The following is a 20,106-nucleotide window of genomic DNA, read 5'->3' as shown; positions in this document are numbered from 1 at the left end:
TGCCGATAAAAATTCTACCCCACTTGTCACCCTAAAAATGTTTTTTTGTTCAACTGCCCTTTTGGACCCGCTTTGGTTCCCCCTCAATTTCGACATGTTTTAGACTCTTCCCGGTCACAAGCACTTGGCCCACGTACACAAGTGAGGTATAATTTTTACCGGGAGACTGAGGGTAATGTTGGGTGGTAGGAAATGTGTCCTGGTGCGGTGATCCCACACAGAAATGTGGGAAAAATGTGATTTTTTTTTTAAAGCTAAATTTGAGGTTTGCTGGGGATTCTGGGTAAGCAAACACTGTGGGATCCATGCAAGTCACACCTCCCTGGACTCCCTCTGGTGTCTAGTTTTCAGAAATTTCTGGGTTTGGTAGGTTTTCCTGCATGGTTGCTGAGCCCAGGACCAAAAACGCAGGTTCCCGCCCCCCACCCCTGCAAAAACAGGTAGTTTTGTGTTTGATAATTTGTACGTGTCCAGTTAGTGTTTTGGGGCATTTCCTTTCCAGAGCACTAGGCCTACCCACACAAGTGAGGTACCATTTTTATCAGGAGACTTGGGGGAACGCTGGGTGGAATGAAATTTGTGGCTCCTCTCAGATTCCAGAACTTTCTGTCACCAAAATGTAAGGAAAGTGTTTTTTTGGCCACAATTTGAGGTTTGGAAAGGATTCTGGGTAACAGAACCTGGTGAGAGCCCCACAAGTCACCCCATCTTGAATTCCCCTAGGTGTCTAGTTTTCTAAAATGCACAGGTTTGGTAGGTTTCTTTAGGTGCTGGCTGAGCTAGAGGCCAAAATCCACAGCTAGGCACTTTGCAAAAAACAATTCTGTTTTCTTTGGGAAAATGTGATGTGTCCATGTTGCGTTTCCTGTCACGAGCATTAGGCCTACCCACGCAAGTGAGGTACCATTTTTATCAGGAGACTTGGGGGAACACAGAATAGTAAAACAAGTGTTATTGCCCCTTGTCTTTCTCTACATGTTTGCCTTCCACATGTAAGACAGTGTGTAAAGAAGATGTCTATTTGAGAAATGCCCTGTAATTCACATGCTAGTATGGGCACCCCGGAATTCAGAGATGTGCAAATAACCACTGCTTCTCAACACCTTATCTTGTGCCCATTTTGGAAATACAAAGGTTTTCTTGATACCTATTTTTCACTCTTTATATTTCAGCAAATGAATTGCTGTATACCTGGTATAGAATAAAAACCCATTGCAAGGTGCACCTCCTTTATTGGCTCTGGGTACCTAGGGTTCTTGATGAACCTACAAGCCCTATATAGCCCCGCAACCAGAAGAGTTCAGCAGACGTAACAGTATATTGCTTTCAAAAACCTGAGATTGTAGGATAAAATTACAGAGTAAAATGTTGAGAAAAATGGCGACAAAGTCTGGGTACCTCTAGAATCCCTAGGATGTTGGAAAAAAAGGACGCAAATTTGGCGTGGGTAGCTTATGTGGACAAAAAGAACTGCCCCAAATAGCCAAAAAAGGCTTGGCACCTCAGGGGGAAAAGGCCTGGCAGCGAAGGGGTTAAAAAAGATTTCAGGAAAACCTTTTATACACATCTGTCTGTAGAGGCTTTTACAAGGTAATTTTTCTAACTAATGTTGAGAAATATAGAATAAGCACATTACATATATTTGCTTAATAATCTCAAGAATAAACATACAAGACCTGGAATGCGTTTTCCGATGTTAGCAACAGTTTATCCAAAGACAGAGATTTCAAATACATTAATGCCTCTGATGGGCCAAACAACAAACTCGTTTATGCATCGTAGGGCTCTAGTATGGGATATATGTATATGGGAATTGTATAGCGCGAACCTAGCTGAAAGGCTGTGGAGCGCTCTATAGGGTGAAAGACTCAGTGAGTGATTTGAGGGAAATCTAGGTTCTGATAGTGTTGGTGGGCTGTTACATTGCTGTGGTGGAGTGTTCTTGCCCTGGTACTCTAGTGCATTGCTGACTTTGACATAGATAAACCCACAGTCAAGGTGGCTATATTTGACTAACCAGACAGGATTTGAGTGTCCCTTTCACAGTATTATGTTCCATTAAAATGCATCAGGCACAAGACAGGAGAAATGCTGGAAAACATTCACATGCTGTACTGCACCATGCAGTGTCTGTAGGTTTATGCAAATCCTCGTTCTCCATTCCTTTGAATAGTTCTGCATGGAACCTCTATTTTAAAGCCTTGGAGACATTGAGGCAGTCCCTCTGTTCCTTGCCTGTTCTACTACTTTTAATGATGAGGGACGGACTACTGCCGCTCTTCCAAAAGCTCGCACTTGACGTCTGAAAGCTGTTTCTGTAAGGCTACAGTATTCAGGATACAACCACAGCACCCGGTGATGCCTTTTACCTCAAACATAATGAGCCATTCATGAACACTCCGAAACTGAATGATCTTCGACGTTAAAACCTTTTGTGGACTATTAGAAGAGGATCCCTGAAGGAGCAGCAGGTAAAAATCAAAGTCTTTTCTGGAATAGTTGCTTTGACTAATGCACCATTTTAATTGGCTGTTAGGAGGTGGCACTTCCGTTCATTGGTAGATGAGTGCTTCACAGGTGAAACAGTGCACATCTGTGAGATGATGTGCAGTTCCATCCATCTCTGGATACGTCAGTCCCCTCCAACCCTGTATTATTGTGTGGGCTAGTGTTAGCTGGTTGTGTGGGACAGAGATGAGTTTGGAGGAAGGTTTGTGTTACCACCTAGGTCTTGAAATGAGTGACTCTGCTAGAAACTGAGCTAGCAGCTATATAGGGTGGACTGGCCTGTTCTGTGTTCCCTTTTTTCCCGGGTATGCCAAATGCGTATCTGATCTTAGCAATGTGTCAGTGCAAAGTCAGGCCTGCCAATGGGGGGTGGGGGGCACATGGGAGAAAGGCAGACCGGATGTTTGATGCAGCAGGGCTGACTTTCACTTTGCAGGTGGCAATGCACCCTGCCTTTCAAAGGGGGAGATTCCCCTGCAAGTGGGTGAAATGAGTGACTGCACCTGTCCCAGCGAAGTGTCTGGCAGGGGGGATTCCATGGTGCCCCTTTTCCTCACTTTCAGGGGCTACCCTGAAGGGGGTGCAGAGTGCACACTACCTCATATTTTGCTCACAATCCGTAGAGGCCTTGCAGCTCCTTTGCCTCTACAACTTTATCTATAATATGGCGCAGATGCACAGGCAAAATATTCCCTCATATAAATGAGAACACCTTTTTGGGATTGCACTGGAGCATTGATTCCTACCATCATGAAACACACAAACAAGAGTCGAAGAGGGTACAACAGTCTAGTAGAAAAGAATGGACGTCTTAATAATAAACTAATGTTGTGGCATTTCCTAGCACTATAAAGGGCAGGTGTTATTATCTCCCAATTAATTTCCAATCATCATATCAACATCAGAAGGATGAAAGATTAAGTTGATTTTCTAACTTTTGTTCTGCAGAACACCTCAGATGTAATTCATGAGAGTTTAACTCGCTGGGCCATTTTCGTGTTGCCACTTGTTGCTGACCGGCATGATGAAGTTCGGTGTGCATTCATATGTGTTATGTAGGTAGTGCTTTTATAGGTGTGCACGTGCGATGCCTGTGTGCGCAAACGTGGTTGTTTACATGTCTCTCATCTAGTCTTCTAGCCTCTGTGTTATTTAAATATACAGTAATGATTATCTTGTGTGGTTACAGGCCTACATGATATATACCTTCACCGTCTTTCTTCTATTTCTTCTAGAGCCAACGGCCTTTCTGTTTTCTGTAGTCCGACCTGAGGAAAGGTGACGATGCTCCTTCAGGGATTCCCATCTTTTTCCTGGGAACCTTGTGGCTATAAGTAAACTTTAGAAGTTCCTGGCTGTCTTGCTATTCTTACGGGTCACGTGGATCACACAGTTACAAAGAGCAGGTGGCCATGTAGTCAAGCCGGCTTTAACTGCTGCTCTAACTCGTACAATGCATGTACACCTATGTCACAAATCCACGGCGTCTTCAGCCAGCGAGACATCCGCTTCCGCTCCCAGTAATCCCACTGCTTGTTTATCTGCATTCTGCACCTGGCGTGGAACAAAGCCCCGCGCTCGGATGCTGAACAGCATCCCAACGTGGTGATGAATATGCCCTTAATTGTGTGTAATCAAACCGACGAAAATGCAAGAAATGATCAAAGTCGCATTCTTGGGTAATAGTGGTGTTCGTCTGCCGCTGCTTTCCACAGGATTAGGGCCGGTTGTGAGTCCCCCCCTCCCCCCCCCCCCCCCCCTTGAGCGCGGAGGGATGGGTGCGCGGCGGGTGGAACTATTTCACCGGCGCTCGAGCCCTTGCATTTGTGCTCCTGTCAGCACCCTTGCGCGGTGCGAACCTGGAGTGGCTTCAGCGGGAGTGTGAACGCAGGAAACCCGTTTCTTTCATAGTTCATTTGCCTGCGCACAATTGACCTGGTGTGACATTTTTAAAGCAAAATGACACTACTTGTTCTGGCTGTAGAAGCACCAGGCTTTTAATTGCATATATTTTTGCCACTTTATTCTATCACCGATGGACAGTTTTGAAACCGCTTTTTTCTGACTCTGTCCTCGCTGTGCACTGCTGTTTTCTTCCCATATGTTACACACACACACACCACACACACACACCATTTGAGGGCGTAGCCCCCCGCCACCCCCCCAGTTGAAGGCACAGCCGAAACGCGTAGGCCATTTAACTTTCCTCAAAGGTGTTTCGTACTTTATTTAATTTAGTATTATGATGCCGAAAAAGAAAAAACTATAATAAAAATCAACAAATGTCGCGAATTGGCCCAGGGGCAGTATGTCCTTGTGCTGCTGTTCAACTTGTCTGGTGGAGTGGCCTAGAATTGACCTTTATGTCCTGTATATGTGTGTGTGTGTGTATATATATATATATATCTTTTTTTTTTTTGCATGGCAGATAGCTAAGCTTGTGAGATACTAGCAAGCATTATTACAATGGAAATCTTTGACCTGTAGGGTTTGTCTGACGTGGTAACCAACACCAAAATAAATCCCTTTTTACAGAGGTAATGTGTGAAATTTCATGTAAAAGATACCTAATCGTAGGCTTTAATAAAGAATAATAAACCACTCTTAAATGCCTACTGACTCTAACTTCTGCTTTTCACAGTTAGTATGTTAGGCCTAATGCCTTTATTGTATCTTGCCATTATAAATAAGGCTACCAGTTTTCCATTTTGAACATTTTTTACAGATAAATATAGGCAGCAAACAATCTCTTTTCTGATAATCCGGCTTTCTTTGATCGATTTTTCATGCTGTCATTCATGTATTCCAGATCAATAGGTGTACAGATTGACAGCATAAGGAGTTTAAAAACAGGGTGAAATTTGCATATCTCAGATGTGTTTGTGGTATAATGCTAATATTTACATGTGGGTGGACAGTTTTACATTTTTTTTTTGCAGTGTTCCACAATGGTCTGTCAGACAGATGTTTAAAGTATAAGTGCATATTTATCTATTACATAAATGTGGAAAGATACAAATTGCAATCTCATTGTTCACAAAATTCAAAGTAAAAATTGGTTAAATACTAATAGGTTGGCCAAAAATAAATACGGATAAATACAGAGGGAAATGTTAAAAAATAAACACCCTAAAACCTGATGCCTTAATTATAAACAATCAGGCCTTTCGCCAATAACAGAAGCTTGTCACCATAACCAACTCAGACCAACTGTTTTGACCATAAACGTTCCCACAAGGCATCTATCAAGTATACTGTAATATTATTAAAAGTAAGAACACCATTACAAAACAATATAAGAGCCCGACCAACAGTACCTAATGACCCAGGGAAATCATCTACTTACAAAACTCGTATTGCTCTAAAAAAAACAACTCCAGTGTCTGAAGTTAATGATAGAAAAGGAAGGTCCGTGCTGCTGTCAGAAAAAAATCACAGCATGGAATATCCACTTATGTAAGGTACTTTAACAGTGTCCTATGCAGTGTCCCTGAAAGTTCAAGCTCCATCCCATTGAAAGCTGGATACTTTATGCACACTAGTGACCTTTCTCTCTAGGCAGGCATACTGCTGCTGGCTTAATGTAGCTGGATTAACAAACAAAATAATCACAGCCACATGGAGGTGAGACACTTTTTTGTGTAAGCACACAAATTCTGCCCAATCAAAACTTTTAATTCATGTCCACCAATTTTTTTTAGGTTGATTATATAAGGTGTGGTGACAGCTGAGCTGTCAAGCTAGACCTAAAGTGGCAGGACACAGTATGTGGTTGTTATGAGACCACACCCTATTTCAACTAGACTAAAGTAGTTTAATTAATCTCTACCTATTTTGAGAAAAGGCAGCTCTTTCCCTGTTTAGAGTCATCACCTGTAAAGAAATAAATGCTGAGCTGCAAAACTATTCGCAACAGGTAGCAAATTCAACTTTGTTGGTCACAAAATATTAATATGCCCTTTTGAATGAAATTACACCAGTGTGAACACTTTTATTCTCGTTGTGCGGCGGGGGTTGTAGGCATTCCAGGATTGACTACACTGCAAAAGGTGGTGAACAATCAATCAATCAGTCAGTCAATTTGTACAGCACGGCTAATCAACCACAAGGGTATCCAGGCCCTTACATGTTGTGATAGGCTCAGTCGAAGAGACTGATCTTGAGTGTTTTTCGGAATTCCGGTAGAGAGGGGGAGGTGTGGACCTGCATGGGGAGGTTGTTTCAAGCTTTCGCTTCAAGGTAGGAGAAGGAATATTCTCCACTGGTGTTGTCCGTAGATGCGGGGAATGTGGGGGATCAATAGGAGGGTGGATCAGAGTAGTCTGGCTGGTTTGTGGAAGGTGAGGTGGTGGCTGACTTAGGCAGGTCCCCGGTTGTGAAGGGCTTTGTATGCATGGATCAATAGCTTGAATTTGCATCTCTTCTTTACTGTGAGCCATTGGAGTTCCTTGAGGTGGGGTAGATTTGGGTACAGGGTGGTGGGGGGGGGGTCGAGGACGAGTCTGGCTGTGGTGTTCTGGATGGCCTGTAGTGTGTTGAAGTGTGTAGAGATCCCATAGTAAAGGGTGTTGCCGTAATTGAGTCTGCTCAAGATGAAGGCTTGTGTGACAGGACATCTGATATTGGTGGGGAGCCACTTGATGATCTTCCATAACATGTTCAGAGTGAAGGAGGAGGCTGATGAGACTGCCCTGTCCAGGGATTTCATAGTCAGTCTGCTGTTGAGGATGATGTCAAGGTTCCTTTCGTGATCTGACAAGGAGGGTGTTGGTCCTAGTTCCGTGGTCCACCAGGAATCGTAGCGGGTTGGAGTTTTTGCCAAAAGATTAGAACTTATGCTGCTGTTTTGTTGTTGTAGTCTGGTGATCAGTGTGTGGTCAAATATCATGTTGAACACTGCAGAGTTCAAGGAAGCGCAGAAGAAAGAATTTCTCCAGGGAAGAAAGTACTTTTCACATGAATAAAAAAAGGTTTACAGTGCTAATGTATGTGTGCCTTAAATTTCCCTGTTTGGAAATATACACCACTGGCATATCCAGGTGCATCAGTGTTCAGCTATGTAAGGTGCACACTGAAGGTGGACATGAGAGTATTGTTCTATTGCTTGATTAAGGGTTTAAAAGTGCGGTCTGACCCCTTCCTCTAACATTCTTGCACTCCACCACTTTTCTTTCACTTATTCCTCTCTGCATACCTTTTCCTTTATCTTCCCTCACCTTGTACCTAAGACCACTGCATTCCCTGTACCACACCCTCAGTCATGCTGCTCATGTACCCCCTTCATTTTCATCTCTCTAACTTATCCATTTCCTTCCCAGTTCCTCTCCCTCATCCTTCTTTTCCATATTTTAACTCTAAATTCTTCAGGGATTTCACGGTGTCCCATGTCTGCACCATGAAGCTCATTCATTTATGTTTTCCCTTTCTATTCTGGAACCTGTGGTCCTGTACTCCTGAAATGTAAAACTACATCGGCAAAGACACAATACACTGAAAAGCTCTTCATGCTTGGCTTGACACAAATACACATCGCTCCAACCTGCTTCTGTCATTCAGACTCTTAGCCACTATTTTTTTCATTTCTTCTCTGGTCTTGAGCACTGTTCCTTTTTCTTCCATCCAGTCCTTCCTTTAGTCTCCCATCATTTTCCTAGTTTTCCTTTTCCCTATTACTATTTCTCTTTTGTCCACTCATTCATTTCCTCCTTTGTCCTCGGACTCCCGCCTCGTGCACTTTGCTTTTTTTCTCGTTTCCTCCTTTATTTTCTTCCTCTTACCACCCTCTCCTTCCTGTATATCAGAGTTACTGACTATGAAGCTTATAGACCCAGGTTTGAGTCCCAGCCTTGAGCATCCCGCGATTAAATACAAATCACTTAGGCTCCCTGTGCCTACAAATATAAAAATGTAATGTGTGAAATGTACTTGTGCAATCCCCACTCGATGCGCACAATTTTGTCATGCATCTATCAGCCCCCCATGTAATGTACAGTACTCCATTTCTCCTAGCTAGATTTGCACTAAAAAAAATCAATGCTTATGTACATACAAACCTCTCTTCAGCTACAATGTGAATTCAGTGTTACTGTAATGCAACCTGAGATTTTGTGGACATTGGAAGGATGGAGGGCTTGGCGTACCTTCTGTAGAGGGGGCACGCAAAGATGTGTGCATCGAGGACCAAACTCACTCACCCCTCTTTCTGTTTTCCCAGAGGTGGTACCTGTCTACTGCACGTAGTAAGTTCAGTAGTGGCAGGAAGATGACACTTCATGCTAGTTTTGTTCTCATACTAATTAAATGAGGCGAATTTACCGGCTGCTGGGATTGGTGGTGGTAGTGTTACCAAACCAATTCATGTTTTAGTGTCTTTAGTGTCAGTGAGCCACAACTCAACCTTGGCTTTTCACTAATTACTAACTCCGCTATTAATATATACTTTTCAGTTCTGTGGTGTACTGTTGAAAATATATCATCCTTTTGGTAAGCATTTTGACAATATACATCACTTAAACGTTTTATTACTTACTTAATATCTTCATGAGTTTATAGCCAATCTTTGGACTTTGACTTCTTCATGCTATTGTCAACTATCAACATTTTCATTTTGTTTGTTCAAAACTTAAACACCTCTTCCGTTTAAAACATTTCTTTGACCTTGAGTGTAGTTAAGGACGTGAAACACTTATTTTGAGAAGTGGAAAAGCTCAACTAACATTGCAAACTGTAAACCCCCCTTCCCCCCCCCAAAAAAAAACATATCCTCTATCAACAACACGAACCATGATGGATTCAAACCCTAACTTTCATCCAATGGCAAGTCACTCAGACTCACCATTGACGCTAACCTCACCTCACCCTCAAGAAGCACATTGTAAAGTAAACCAAGAAAGCATGGTTCCTTCTCTCAATAATAAAGAAAGGGAATGATTTTCCCAGTTATCTCATACTTTATCAAACACCATAGAGGCTTGCCTTGCCCCGAAACCTTGCCTGCTCTGGGGCTAACCGACCCCTCCATGGTCTTGAAATTCGGCTCCTCAGGAATCTTGGAAGACTAATGACATATGACTTGGTGCTTGGAGGTGACCGGGTGGGAGGAAAAGGGTTTGAAGGGGTTTGTTAGGAAGGTTTACAGGTGGCTGTGTCCCCTGATAGTTTTGAATATTTGTTCTCTTGTGGAAAACACAATACAAACTATTTAAAGTAAAAGAAAATTACACAGCAAAGTAACAGACCACTTTCACTCTCAGAACTCAACTGCCAGTCTGTTCGCTAATTGACTGTATCTTTGCGTTTGAACCTGTGCAGTAGTTCCCTAGTTTTTACCTATACTTACAAATGCCTCACACACACTCACACATATAAATATTAATGCTTCAAATAAGTATAAAAGAAAATTGCGTATGAACCATATGTAAATTGATCCAGTTGTAAAACTTTAATGCTAGTTAGGACCAGATCTTGTATAGTTTCTTAAATACAAATCTCAAGAACGATAATTCTGTATCTTTTGTTTAGGATTTAGTTGTGTACCTTGTTTAATCCTGAGGAACTCCATTGGGTCTCCTTGGAAGCCCGCACCATCTTTGAACCCAGCGGCATCGTTTACAAAGACATCACGACGAGCACCCTCTCTTACCTTGGAGACAAACTCAACATCTCTGGTGGTTCTTGGTATACCTGTAGCCAGGACACCATCGCACTAGGCACTGCAGACTAAGAAGTATAACAAATAGAAAACAGGGCAGACAGCTTTTTCCATTTATGCGTCCCAGGATGTGGACAACATCACTGTATATATCAAGACTGCCCCAATACTGCTCCATTTTACATCAGCTACTTCTAACACTCTTTGATTTATGCTTGACCTTTGGCTACGTTCATGTTCTAGAAATAGCACATACACACATAGATACATAAATGTCACACTGTCTGTGCTTAAAATATTGTGGTCTGAAAATATAAACTACAACCAAATGAAATGGTAACCTTCAGTGTACTTTGTAATGTTTTTTAAAAACTCATGTATAGTTTGAAATTCAATCCCTCGAAGACAGAGTCTACTGATGCAGAATGCCCCTAAAATCATGAAATCCAAGTTTGTGTCCTGTCTCCATCGACTGGGCCTTCTCTGAATGGAGTGGTCAGTAACCTGAGAGTCGTGCTTGACTCTGAGATACGTCGGTTCTTCCCAATTGCAGGGTGTACAGGACAGCTTCTATCGTCTGAGAATGTTATGCTGAGTGCTGCCCTTTATAAATTTTCCACAAATTATATATGGCGGTTATGGTCGTTTCTGGGCTCAAGAAATGTTTGCCCCATTTTTTCCAGAATCACAGACCTTCATTGGTTGCTGGTGGAAACAAGGATCATATTTATTTGTCTGATGCACCAAACTTTATGCAACTCACACCCAGTGCCCAACCACAGACTTGTAGTACGGGATGATGTGAAGAATACAGGGGACAAGGGCCAAAATTCTGGTTTTCTCTGTATCATCACTTGAAAGCTGAGGTGCCACCAATTAAAACATTTAAAATAATAAGAAAAGACATATTTGTTTGCTATGACACTTTAGTAAAGTGATCATCTCTTGAAATCCCAGGATCAACTTTGTCAGTAGTGGTGAGAGACCTTAATGAGGAAGAAATAACCTAGTAGAATAGAACGTTACAAATAAGTTTCACTTATTTTAGTCTCATTAAATTAGGCCTTAGGGAATCTGCTCCACCTCTGCGTCTCCTGATTTTTTGCCTCCTTTTAGATTTGCAACATAGTTCTCTGGGTTCTAGGTCCCGGGTGCTAGAGTCTGTGAAACTTCCCCAGGCATAGCTTTCCTTCTTGCCTATGCTATCAAGGGTGTTCTTAGACTGCTCTGTGATCCTGCAACGCCATCCCTTCAGTCGTTGCCTTTCTTGGTGGGTTCAGAGCAAACTCTTGCTCCTGCTCCTCTGTGTCCAAGGTGCTCCGCTCCGGCGGTCACAGCCCTTCGTACCTAAAAGTACGAGGGGGAAGAGAGAGAAAGGGGCTGGCAGTGAGATGGGTCTGGTAGAAAACAAAGCAGCAGAAACAATGGCTTTTTAAAAATATCCTCCATAACTTCTGATGTATTGTATATTTGGTTAAGGTTCAATGTGCTTATCTGATTGAAATGTGTCTACATGGGTACTCAGTCTGCAGTAGAGCGAGGAACTGGGGATGAAATATGTAAAACACCTGAAACACAATAAAACAGTTACACGACACAATACAACGAGGAATCCAGGGCACCAGGCGATGAACAAATTGTAGTATTCACAATCCCTAAATGATCACTAACACTGGAACACACCATAAAACGAGAAAAAGTCAGTACCAATTGTGTTACTGTAATGAAAGAATGGTACAAGTAACACTTGGGAATATGCACCATTCTCAGAATCCCTGTCTAAATGTTGTTACAGTCGACCAACATTTACCATTCATGATCTTATACCTCAGTCATCTACAAAAGCTAAAACAAAATTAGAAACCGTGTTAACTGAAAGAGGGCAACAGTAGGATGTTGATGAAATCGGTGGTCTCACTGAGTTGTAAAAAGTGAGTGTTGTATCAGGGAAGATCGGTTTATCACTTTGTGTGAGGTGCGGGGTGTAGGTCTCGTGGCTTTTGGTTACTTATTGCGGCACCCAATTCAAATGTTAGGGGTTCACTACTGTTCCATCCCACTTGGCTCCTTGTTTTCTTCTCCTTGGACTCTTCCCCTTCAAGGCTTTGGCACCTTCTTGGGATCGCAATTGGTGTACTTTCTCCTGCACCGTTCTCTGCTGCTAGTATGAGCCTTTCTTCAAAGCTCAGTGCTTAGTGGGTTCTATGGATACCCCAAAATAAATAGGGTGGTGATATGTCTCAACCGGGGAACTCTAAATACCCCAGATCTGTGGCTCCTCATCTGGTGGAGTCAGACACTTGTGACCAGCCAAGTGCACCCACTACAAAAAGTTCACCACTTGTGATGTTTGTGATTATTATCACAAAACATAAACATATAATGTTCACTACACTAACAAAAAAATGAAGGGGGTCCCTGTGTTCTGCAAGCCACTAAGCATAGGTGTTGTGGGTGAAATAGCAGCACCCAGGGTAGATGCCTACTGTCCTCCCAATGTAACCTATTTTTGCTGCATACAGCCAGTGGATGTGTAGAGAGGGTCCTAATCCAAGATGACTTTGGTTCTGATTTAGATATTGGCGGATTAGTTACTCCGTCACAACGGTGATGGATATCCTGTCGGCCAAAATCTAAATCCCATATAATATATTGGGATTTAGATTTCAGCAGGCGGGGTATCAGTCACCGTTGTGATGGAGTAACTCATTCGCCAATATCTAAATTAGGCCCTTTGTCTTTTGCACTATTGTAAAATTTTTAAAGATTAACAGTGACATCCTAAACAAGGGCCCTGGCTGCAGGCAATATTTTACTGCACAGACACACAATCACTAGTTGCAGCAAATTATATTATAAAAAAGTCTCTTAGCAAAGTGAAGAAAGGTCATAGTATCCTGTTATGCCATTTAAGGATGGCACAAGATTAAATGGATGGGGGCAATGCCCATTGAAAACGCGTTCTTGTTTATTGACACTGCAGTAAAACCTATCTGGTTGCAATGGTGGTTTCTCAACAAAATATGCTAAATTCCCTAGAGATAGAATAGATCTTCATGGAGATACTTTTTATTTAATTATAGAGAGCAATGCTCATCCAACGGTATCTAGGTACTAGGAGTAGGCAGAAAAGGACACAGAGACCAGCAAAGCAAACCCAACAAAAGATGGGTCTTGAAAGCCCTGCTGGTTTAGTTCTACATGCAGAGCATTCAAAAGGTGAGGACCAGTGATCTGAAAAACTCTTCCCTCACACCAACTACACTTAAAGCTATTAGCAGTGCTGCATGTTTTTACCCTGGAGAACACCACCATTCCATCCTTCAGCTATAGGGAGATTCAGTAGTAAAAGCCTATTGTGACTGAAGCCTCTTCACATGTTATCTGTACACAGTGTACCAGCATCCACAAAGTATTCTGATAATGAAAGTCTCTGAAAATCAAGGATTAAGTGTACCCACTCTTTGTACGCACAGCAGGTATGATAAATGCTGAACAACAGGTTGGTATTGGACAATTATCCTGGGCGGCATTTGTCATTACAATGGCCTTTTGCAATATAAGTCTGCAGAAATTGCATAGAGAGGTATCTGAAGGTGTTTGAGAAAAACATTTTGAATGCTTTCTGGAGTTTCAAGTGCCCATTGATGATGTCAGTGAAGAATGGCAGCATGCCCCAAGAGGAGAGCAGCTTATATTAGCTGGGAGTTTGAAGTCATCAATCAACATGTCAAATCCCCATTTGACTGCGGGCAGTGGGTGAATTTTGTAAGTGTGTATTTGTCTATTCAATGTCGATTGTTTATCATTGGAGGGCTGCAGTTCGAAAGTGCTCAGTACAGGCATTGTTTTGTATGCAGTCTAGGTGCTGAAAATATAGCACGGTTTTTTCAGCATTGAAAGAAAACATTTGTGACAGTTTTTCTACATTAATATCCAGACTTTCCAAGAAGCTCTTCAGTTGTGTGTTTTGGCGGGAATAAGAATACAATCTATTTAACAAGGCTAAAGTTCTTCTGTATCGGTGTCTAACTAAAATGAAATACATACAGCAGGAGCTGCTCTTCGGATGTTAGATGGAGAGTGCATGACTTGATCTCTGTTGCGTATAGTGGAGAATTAAATGGTTACTTTGTATTTTTTTTTACATGTTCTTGATGCAGTTGAGCAATTTTGCTTCACAACAATTCCTTCATTGACACACAATAGAGATCATGTATGTAATGTCCAATAAATGAATGTTTATATGGATTTCATCGTTTTGTATATATTAATATGGTTATGCCATTCAGTGATGTCTGATGTTTGATGCTCCATTCTTTAGTAATTTGTACTGTATCCGTAAGTAAACTTCCTGTGAACCACTTCTGAACTGTGAGTTGCTGCTCTAGTGTGATCCACTTTGTGTCCAAAGTGATCCACTTTGAGTCTGGCCAATGAAAGGTAAGGTAGGAGAGTAGAAACGGCCCCATGCTTACCAATTCAGCGCATGATATCACATAGATGCAATTGATTTTTCCAGCCAGCACCCATAGAGCATTACAAAAGGGTATTAAACTGACAATATCGAGTCTCCTGAATAGCTCTACTATTTAATTCTGTGTCCATGAGATACATTTGAGGCGCTTGAGGCATTTCTATCCGGCCTGGTTGTGGTTAGTGATGTTGAAATCGTGAAAAGGGCTAGTTTTATGGCCGCTCGTAAAACTGTTTTTACTTTCTAAGTTTACAAGTATTTGTAATTGGAAGGTGTTCACATGGAGCTCTATGGCCAAGGTGGAAAATGAGTCTGCCAACTTCAGGAAAAGCAAAATCTTAGACCCATAGGGATGCTCTCGCTTGTGCAGGAGTGATTGAAATATAAGTGGAAGGGGTGGCGCGCCTTACAAGCTCTGCACGGTTAGTTTACAAGGCCTACTCGTTTGTCAGAAGCAGGTTTCGTGGCGGGAAGCAGGGCTACCGAGGAGCACATCTGCGGCGCATCTTTGTGCGGTGATAGATGACAGGAAAGCAGGGACATGAAGTCGCATAGCTGCACGCACCGCCGCAGGATTTCAGTTTTTCTGGAGGATTTGAAAAGCACAAACATGGTTGTATGTCTTAACAAGAGCCCTCTTTCTTAATTTCTTTAAGCTTCAGTGCACGTCCTTCCTCTGGTGTTGGCAACCAAACAGTCAGTCCGCTGTGCGTTGTGTTTCTGTGTACAAAAACTGTCTGTAGGGACTCAACCAGGAATTATTTAAGATGGAGAAAGCATTTCATGTGCAAATACCGTTTCTCACAAATGTCACCTTGCTGATTATTTTTTGTTTGTTGGTGTAATGGAAAAAGTGAAGAACTAGACAGTGGCGAGATTGTTGTGGTTACACACCTGCCATGTACATATATCTGGAACTTGGGATTGTCGGGTAGGGGCAGAGAAGAAGCCTGACCTTTGAGTCCATAGTTGGTTTTCCTTCATTCATCTGTATTATCTCCGAGCTGAGTTATTAAATTAGACATTCACCATCTAACTCCCATGATGTAAAAAAACCACTTCTCATTGACAGGTCAACCTTCAAACCTATGAGGAGACACGAAATCCAGGGATACACTTTTTACTGAAAATCAATTTCAGCATATGTACTTTGTCACGACCTGTGTTTCCATAGGAATTTATGTTAAATACAGTTACACACAGAATCCATTGCAGATTGTGAGCTCCTAAAAAGTCCCTTGGCTGTTATCTGCATAACTGAACCATGCATTTATTACATACCAAAGATCACAGATAATGTTTTGTGGTTTCTGGCAAGTTTTGTAAATTGACAGATTATGTATTTTGAAATGCCAGTGCATCCATCATCTGGCTTGATATGCAGATTCATTGTATGTAGTCAGGCCGTAGTTGAATCCTTTTAATTAAAATGTGTCTCTTGTATTGCAGCTACCTGGCTGAACAGTGCTGGAATGGCGGATTCATCTACCTGATCATGTTGCGTCGCATTAAACGCAAAGCCCCTCTTCCTCCTTCAAGCTCAAACAATAGCAGTATCTGTGAACCTAAAGCATCTCCTACCTCGCAACCAAGTGTCAAAGCCCTCCAGAATGGCAAAAGAACTAGAAAGTTTGGTGTCATCACCAGAGCAGCAACCAATAAGGACGGCAGAGACAGTACAGAGGACCAAGACTCAGAACCAGAAAATGGATGTCACACCCCTATGGAGGTGGAAGGCCCACAATCAAATTTATCAAGGGGAGGCAGTGACATGGATAGAAAACTGCATGGAGCGGAGCCCTTGTTTCCTGATTCACCATGTCCCTCTCGCGTTTCAGATGCTGGAAGAGTGGGCAGTAAACCAAGTGACGCTTTTGCACAGGTAGGTGTTGTTCCAGTGTTAAAGATCAACATACCTAGATTTATTGTGCATACTGCATTCTGGTGAGATTTTGATACTTTTTATAAAATGATCATTTGATTTGGCTTAAGTTTAGAATCCAAAATCACAGAATTGGTATTAGAGTGGTGACCACTGGTATCGCCCAATTAGTAATAATTATATGTTTGGGCTACTGTCTGTGCCGTGCTGTTAACTTTTTTTAACAGTGTGTAACCAGACTGGTTTCTCAGACCTGATTTTTGATGTTTGCACTTAAAAATATTCCTCAACACTGCTAGAATTTTTATGGCCAGTAAATGTGAATTATTGTTTCTGTTACTTTTGTTTCTGTAGGGTGCAAGGGATATTTGTTTCCATTTTATTATAAGAAATAATTTATTGACTCTCTGTGGAGTCAGCATGAAAAATCACATACGACTCGTACTGTGAAGCATGCAATCAGTTGCATTCTCTTACTGTTGTCTGCGAATTGTCCTATAGTTTCCGAACAGGAGGAAATACCAGGTGAATCGGAACTGCATGTTTCATATTATTCAACTAGAAATTCAAGAAGATGTTCACTAGTGTAGATCATTTGTTCAGTGGGTAAGTTTAAACATTGGTAGACGTCTCAGTGATTTACAACAGGGAGGTGCGCTGGAAAGATAGTTTGATACTTAACCTCACTTTTCAGTTCACAATTATGCTTCCAAAAAATGAAAGGCACAATGAAGTGTGTGTATTTCAGATAGTGACATCAGGTGAACCTTCCTAACCACATAGAAAGTGGAGCTCTCACAAATCACAGAACTACTTACACAGGAGTGCAAGGAAACTGTAAAAACAAACATTTGTAATTAAAACTAGAAGTGCAGCAGTACCACTGATTAGAGTAGGAAAACCAGATTTAATAAATACATTTCTTGCTCCTTCTGAGAGTCGGGTTCTCCAGGAGCTTTAGTAATGTCCCGCAGGAGAGTACCATTAATTAGGTCTAACGCAGGAGGAAGTGAGGTGCAAACATTTATTTTTTCGAGGTCAAAGGCTTTCCAAAATTATTCTGTGTTCATCGTGTACAGTGAGCCATTGAAACGTGTCTTCTAGAGATATCTGTTGATGAAGCGAAGGGCTTTAAATTTAATGCTAGTCATCTGAAAAGGAGTCTAGGCATCTACAGGGGACCGCTGAAGGGTCCCCCAGAATGGGAGCAGCGTGAGATTCAGTTAGCACCAAGAACTAGGCAAGCAACTGATTAAAGGACAGATGTAATTGTCCCACAGTGGATCAAAAGGATCTGCTACGGTAGCAATTCCCTTTTCATGTGTGTAAAGAAAAAAAGGGCACGCACAACTGTCCTGAAATCATCCTTCTCAAAATATAGTTTTCCTTTCACTAGAAGGTGTGAGTGGCCGAAATCAGTTTTGGAGTTTTCTTTTCAGTATGATGTTGCATTTAGAGTGAAGGGTGTAGAAAAAAAGACAATTTCTCAGAAGGCGTCTGGAAAGTGACATCTTCAAATACTACTATCACCAGAGACATGATTGCTTTGCATTGTTGTCCTATCTCATGGGACAGGACACTAGTTGAATGGGGAGCGAAATCTAAGGGTGCTGGTCATCATAGAACTGTGTCGAGCAACTGGATGATGTGATCACTTCAGTACTTTTTTAGTATGAAGACAAATCCATATTTTTGCCCAGAAAAACATCTGGTATATTTTTTTCAACAAAACAACAATTCTACCAAAGATTACCTTAGCCATTATATATGCAACATCTGAACACTGTTTTGGACAGTATCAAAAGAAATTGCAAAAAGGCCATAAAAATAAAACCTGGCCTGCTGAGGACACAAATTTGGATGACTCAATAACAATTCCTATAGTGTTGAAAGCAAGAAACTGAGTCAAATTAAAAGTGTCGTAGACTAGATAACATTGAATTGCTCTTTTTTTGCAAAGTATCAGAGGGAATTGTGATTCCCCTAAATTCTGGATAGGAATGGAAGAGAATATCAAATGCCTTATTTTAGCAAGTGTCTGCAAGTTTTACTACAACTTCATCATAACAGTGGTACCAGTGGGGATTGTGTGATTTGCCCTTTCAACTAGATTTCTAGGGATGTTGGGCCAGATGTACAAATGTATTTTACAGTTGCAAGCCCTGTGATTTGCAAAAATCATTGGGTTTCTGACTGCGGAATGCATTTTTATTATTTACAAAAGATTTTCTATAAGGTCCTTGCTACTCTGCCTCAATTGCATCCCTTTGCGACTTGTAAATAGGAGAGGGTGTTGAATGGCTGACCCCTCCTAATTGTGATTCAGAACTGAATTTATCAATGATTTTCGACGCGATAGTGGTTGCAAACCATTGATCAGATACTAACACCACAAAGAGGATAGTATTTGATTTGTAAAGGGGAAGATGTCCCAAAGTACTATTCCCTTGAATGGGCATGGTGGGCTTTTAAAAAAAATAAAAGCATACCATTAATTTGTTATTGCATATGCAGGGTCTGCTGTCCCATGCACGCTGCTTGCGTTGCCCTTGCAGCTAATCACAGGGGTCGCAAACAAACACCTGAATAATTGCATTCATTATGCAGGCCTTTTTGCAAACACTTCCAATCTATAATCTGGGATGCGATCTACTATTACATATGTTTCACCACAAATAGTATTTCCCTTTGCAAAACTTTCGGTGTGAAAATTCCACATCCCTGGTTTGTTAATGGGAATAGTGCATTTGTCCCATAATTATTAATCTGTGATGAATACTAGCTTTTCCATTCAGCTCAGATAGTTGGCTGCACGTTTTTGGCAGTAACACAATTCATTCGGTAAATTAATCCAAACATCTAAGTTGTTGCATCTTGCAATATTCTGCTTCCAGCAGAGGTGATGGTGTATCCTATAATCAGTTGTGTTTTAGTCGAAAAGCCGGCAAAATGGCACATATTGGACAAAGGAGATTCAAATTTATTCCTTCTGCAGTTATTCGTTTGCTACCTTTTAGACAGCTTAAAATTAAAGGCAACTTCAAAAGAAAGCAGAACATAGCTGGAGTAGTCATGTTTAGTACTTTTATTTTGATTTCAGTCAACTATGGATTTTCATGTTGGAACAAATATTTTTAGACTGAATGAACAAGGAGGAGGCTGGTGGGGCGGGGGTAAGCTGCACCACGAGTGCCTAGGATGTGAAGGAGTTATTGAAGAAAAAGTGAGGAAGAAAGGTAACATACTCTGTCTGACTTTAATTTTTCCATGCAAATAGGTTGTTGATCAAGCATAGCTGGATTCTTGTTCTACAATGAGGGGTTATTAATGGACTCTACTATAGAAATAGGCAGTGTATGCCATTGGACTGTGGCCCAGCTCACCCTTCAATTCATCTGAGGCTCAACTCAGGGGCCGATTAAGACTGATCTCGAGAAAGTAAAACCCTTATTTAGTTCCAAAGCATTGAAAGTTTCTTGTTCCTCTGCAGGAATTTATTTTAAATTGTTTACCACCTTCATGGCATTAGTTTACAAGGTTTCATATTGGTTAGTTATGCCTTGCAACTAGGACTGCATTGTGAAACCA

At 41.5% G+C, this 20,106-nt stretch overlaps 1 protein-coding gene across 5 annotated transcripts in view; it reads left to right on the top strand.

The window, feature by feature from the left end:
• Positions 1 to 20,106, top strand: part of PDZD2 (PDZ domain containing 2) — an 877,375-nt gene that overhangs the window by 384,130 nt on the left and 473,139 nt on the right. For all 5 annotated transcript variants that reach the window (XM_069220426.1, XM_069220418.1, XM_069220410.1 and 2 more), the window contains exon 2: positions 16,086 to 16,518. In XM_069220426.1, coding sequence (XP_069076527.1) covers positions 16,086 to 16,518 — 433 coding nt within the window. The remainder of the gene's footprint in view (positions 1 to 16,085; positions 16,519 to 20,106) is intronic.

Source organism: Pleurodeles waltl, chromosome 1_1, assembly GCF_031143425.1.
Source record: "Pleurodeles waltl isolate 20211129_DDA chromosome 1_1, aPleWal1.hap1.20221129, whole genome shotgun sequence".
Taxonomy (NCBI): domain Eukaryota; kingdom Metazoa; phylum Chordata; class Amphibia; order Caudata; family Salamandridae; genus Pleurodeles; species Pleurodeles waltl.
This window is presented reverse-complemented; position numbering and strand designations above follow the sequence as displayed.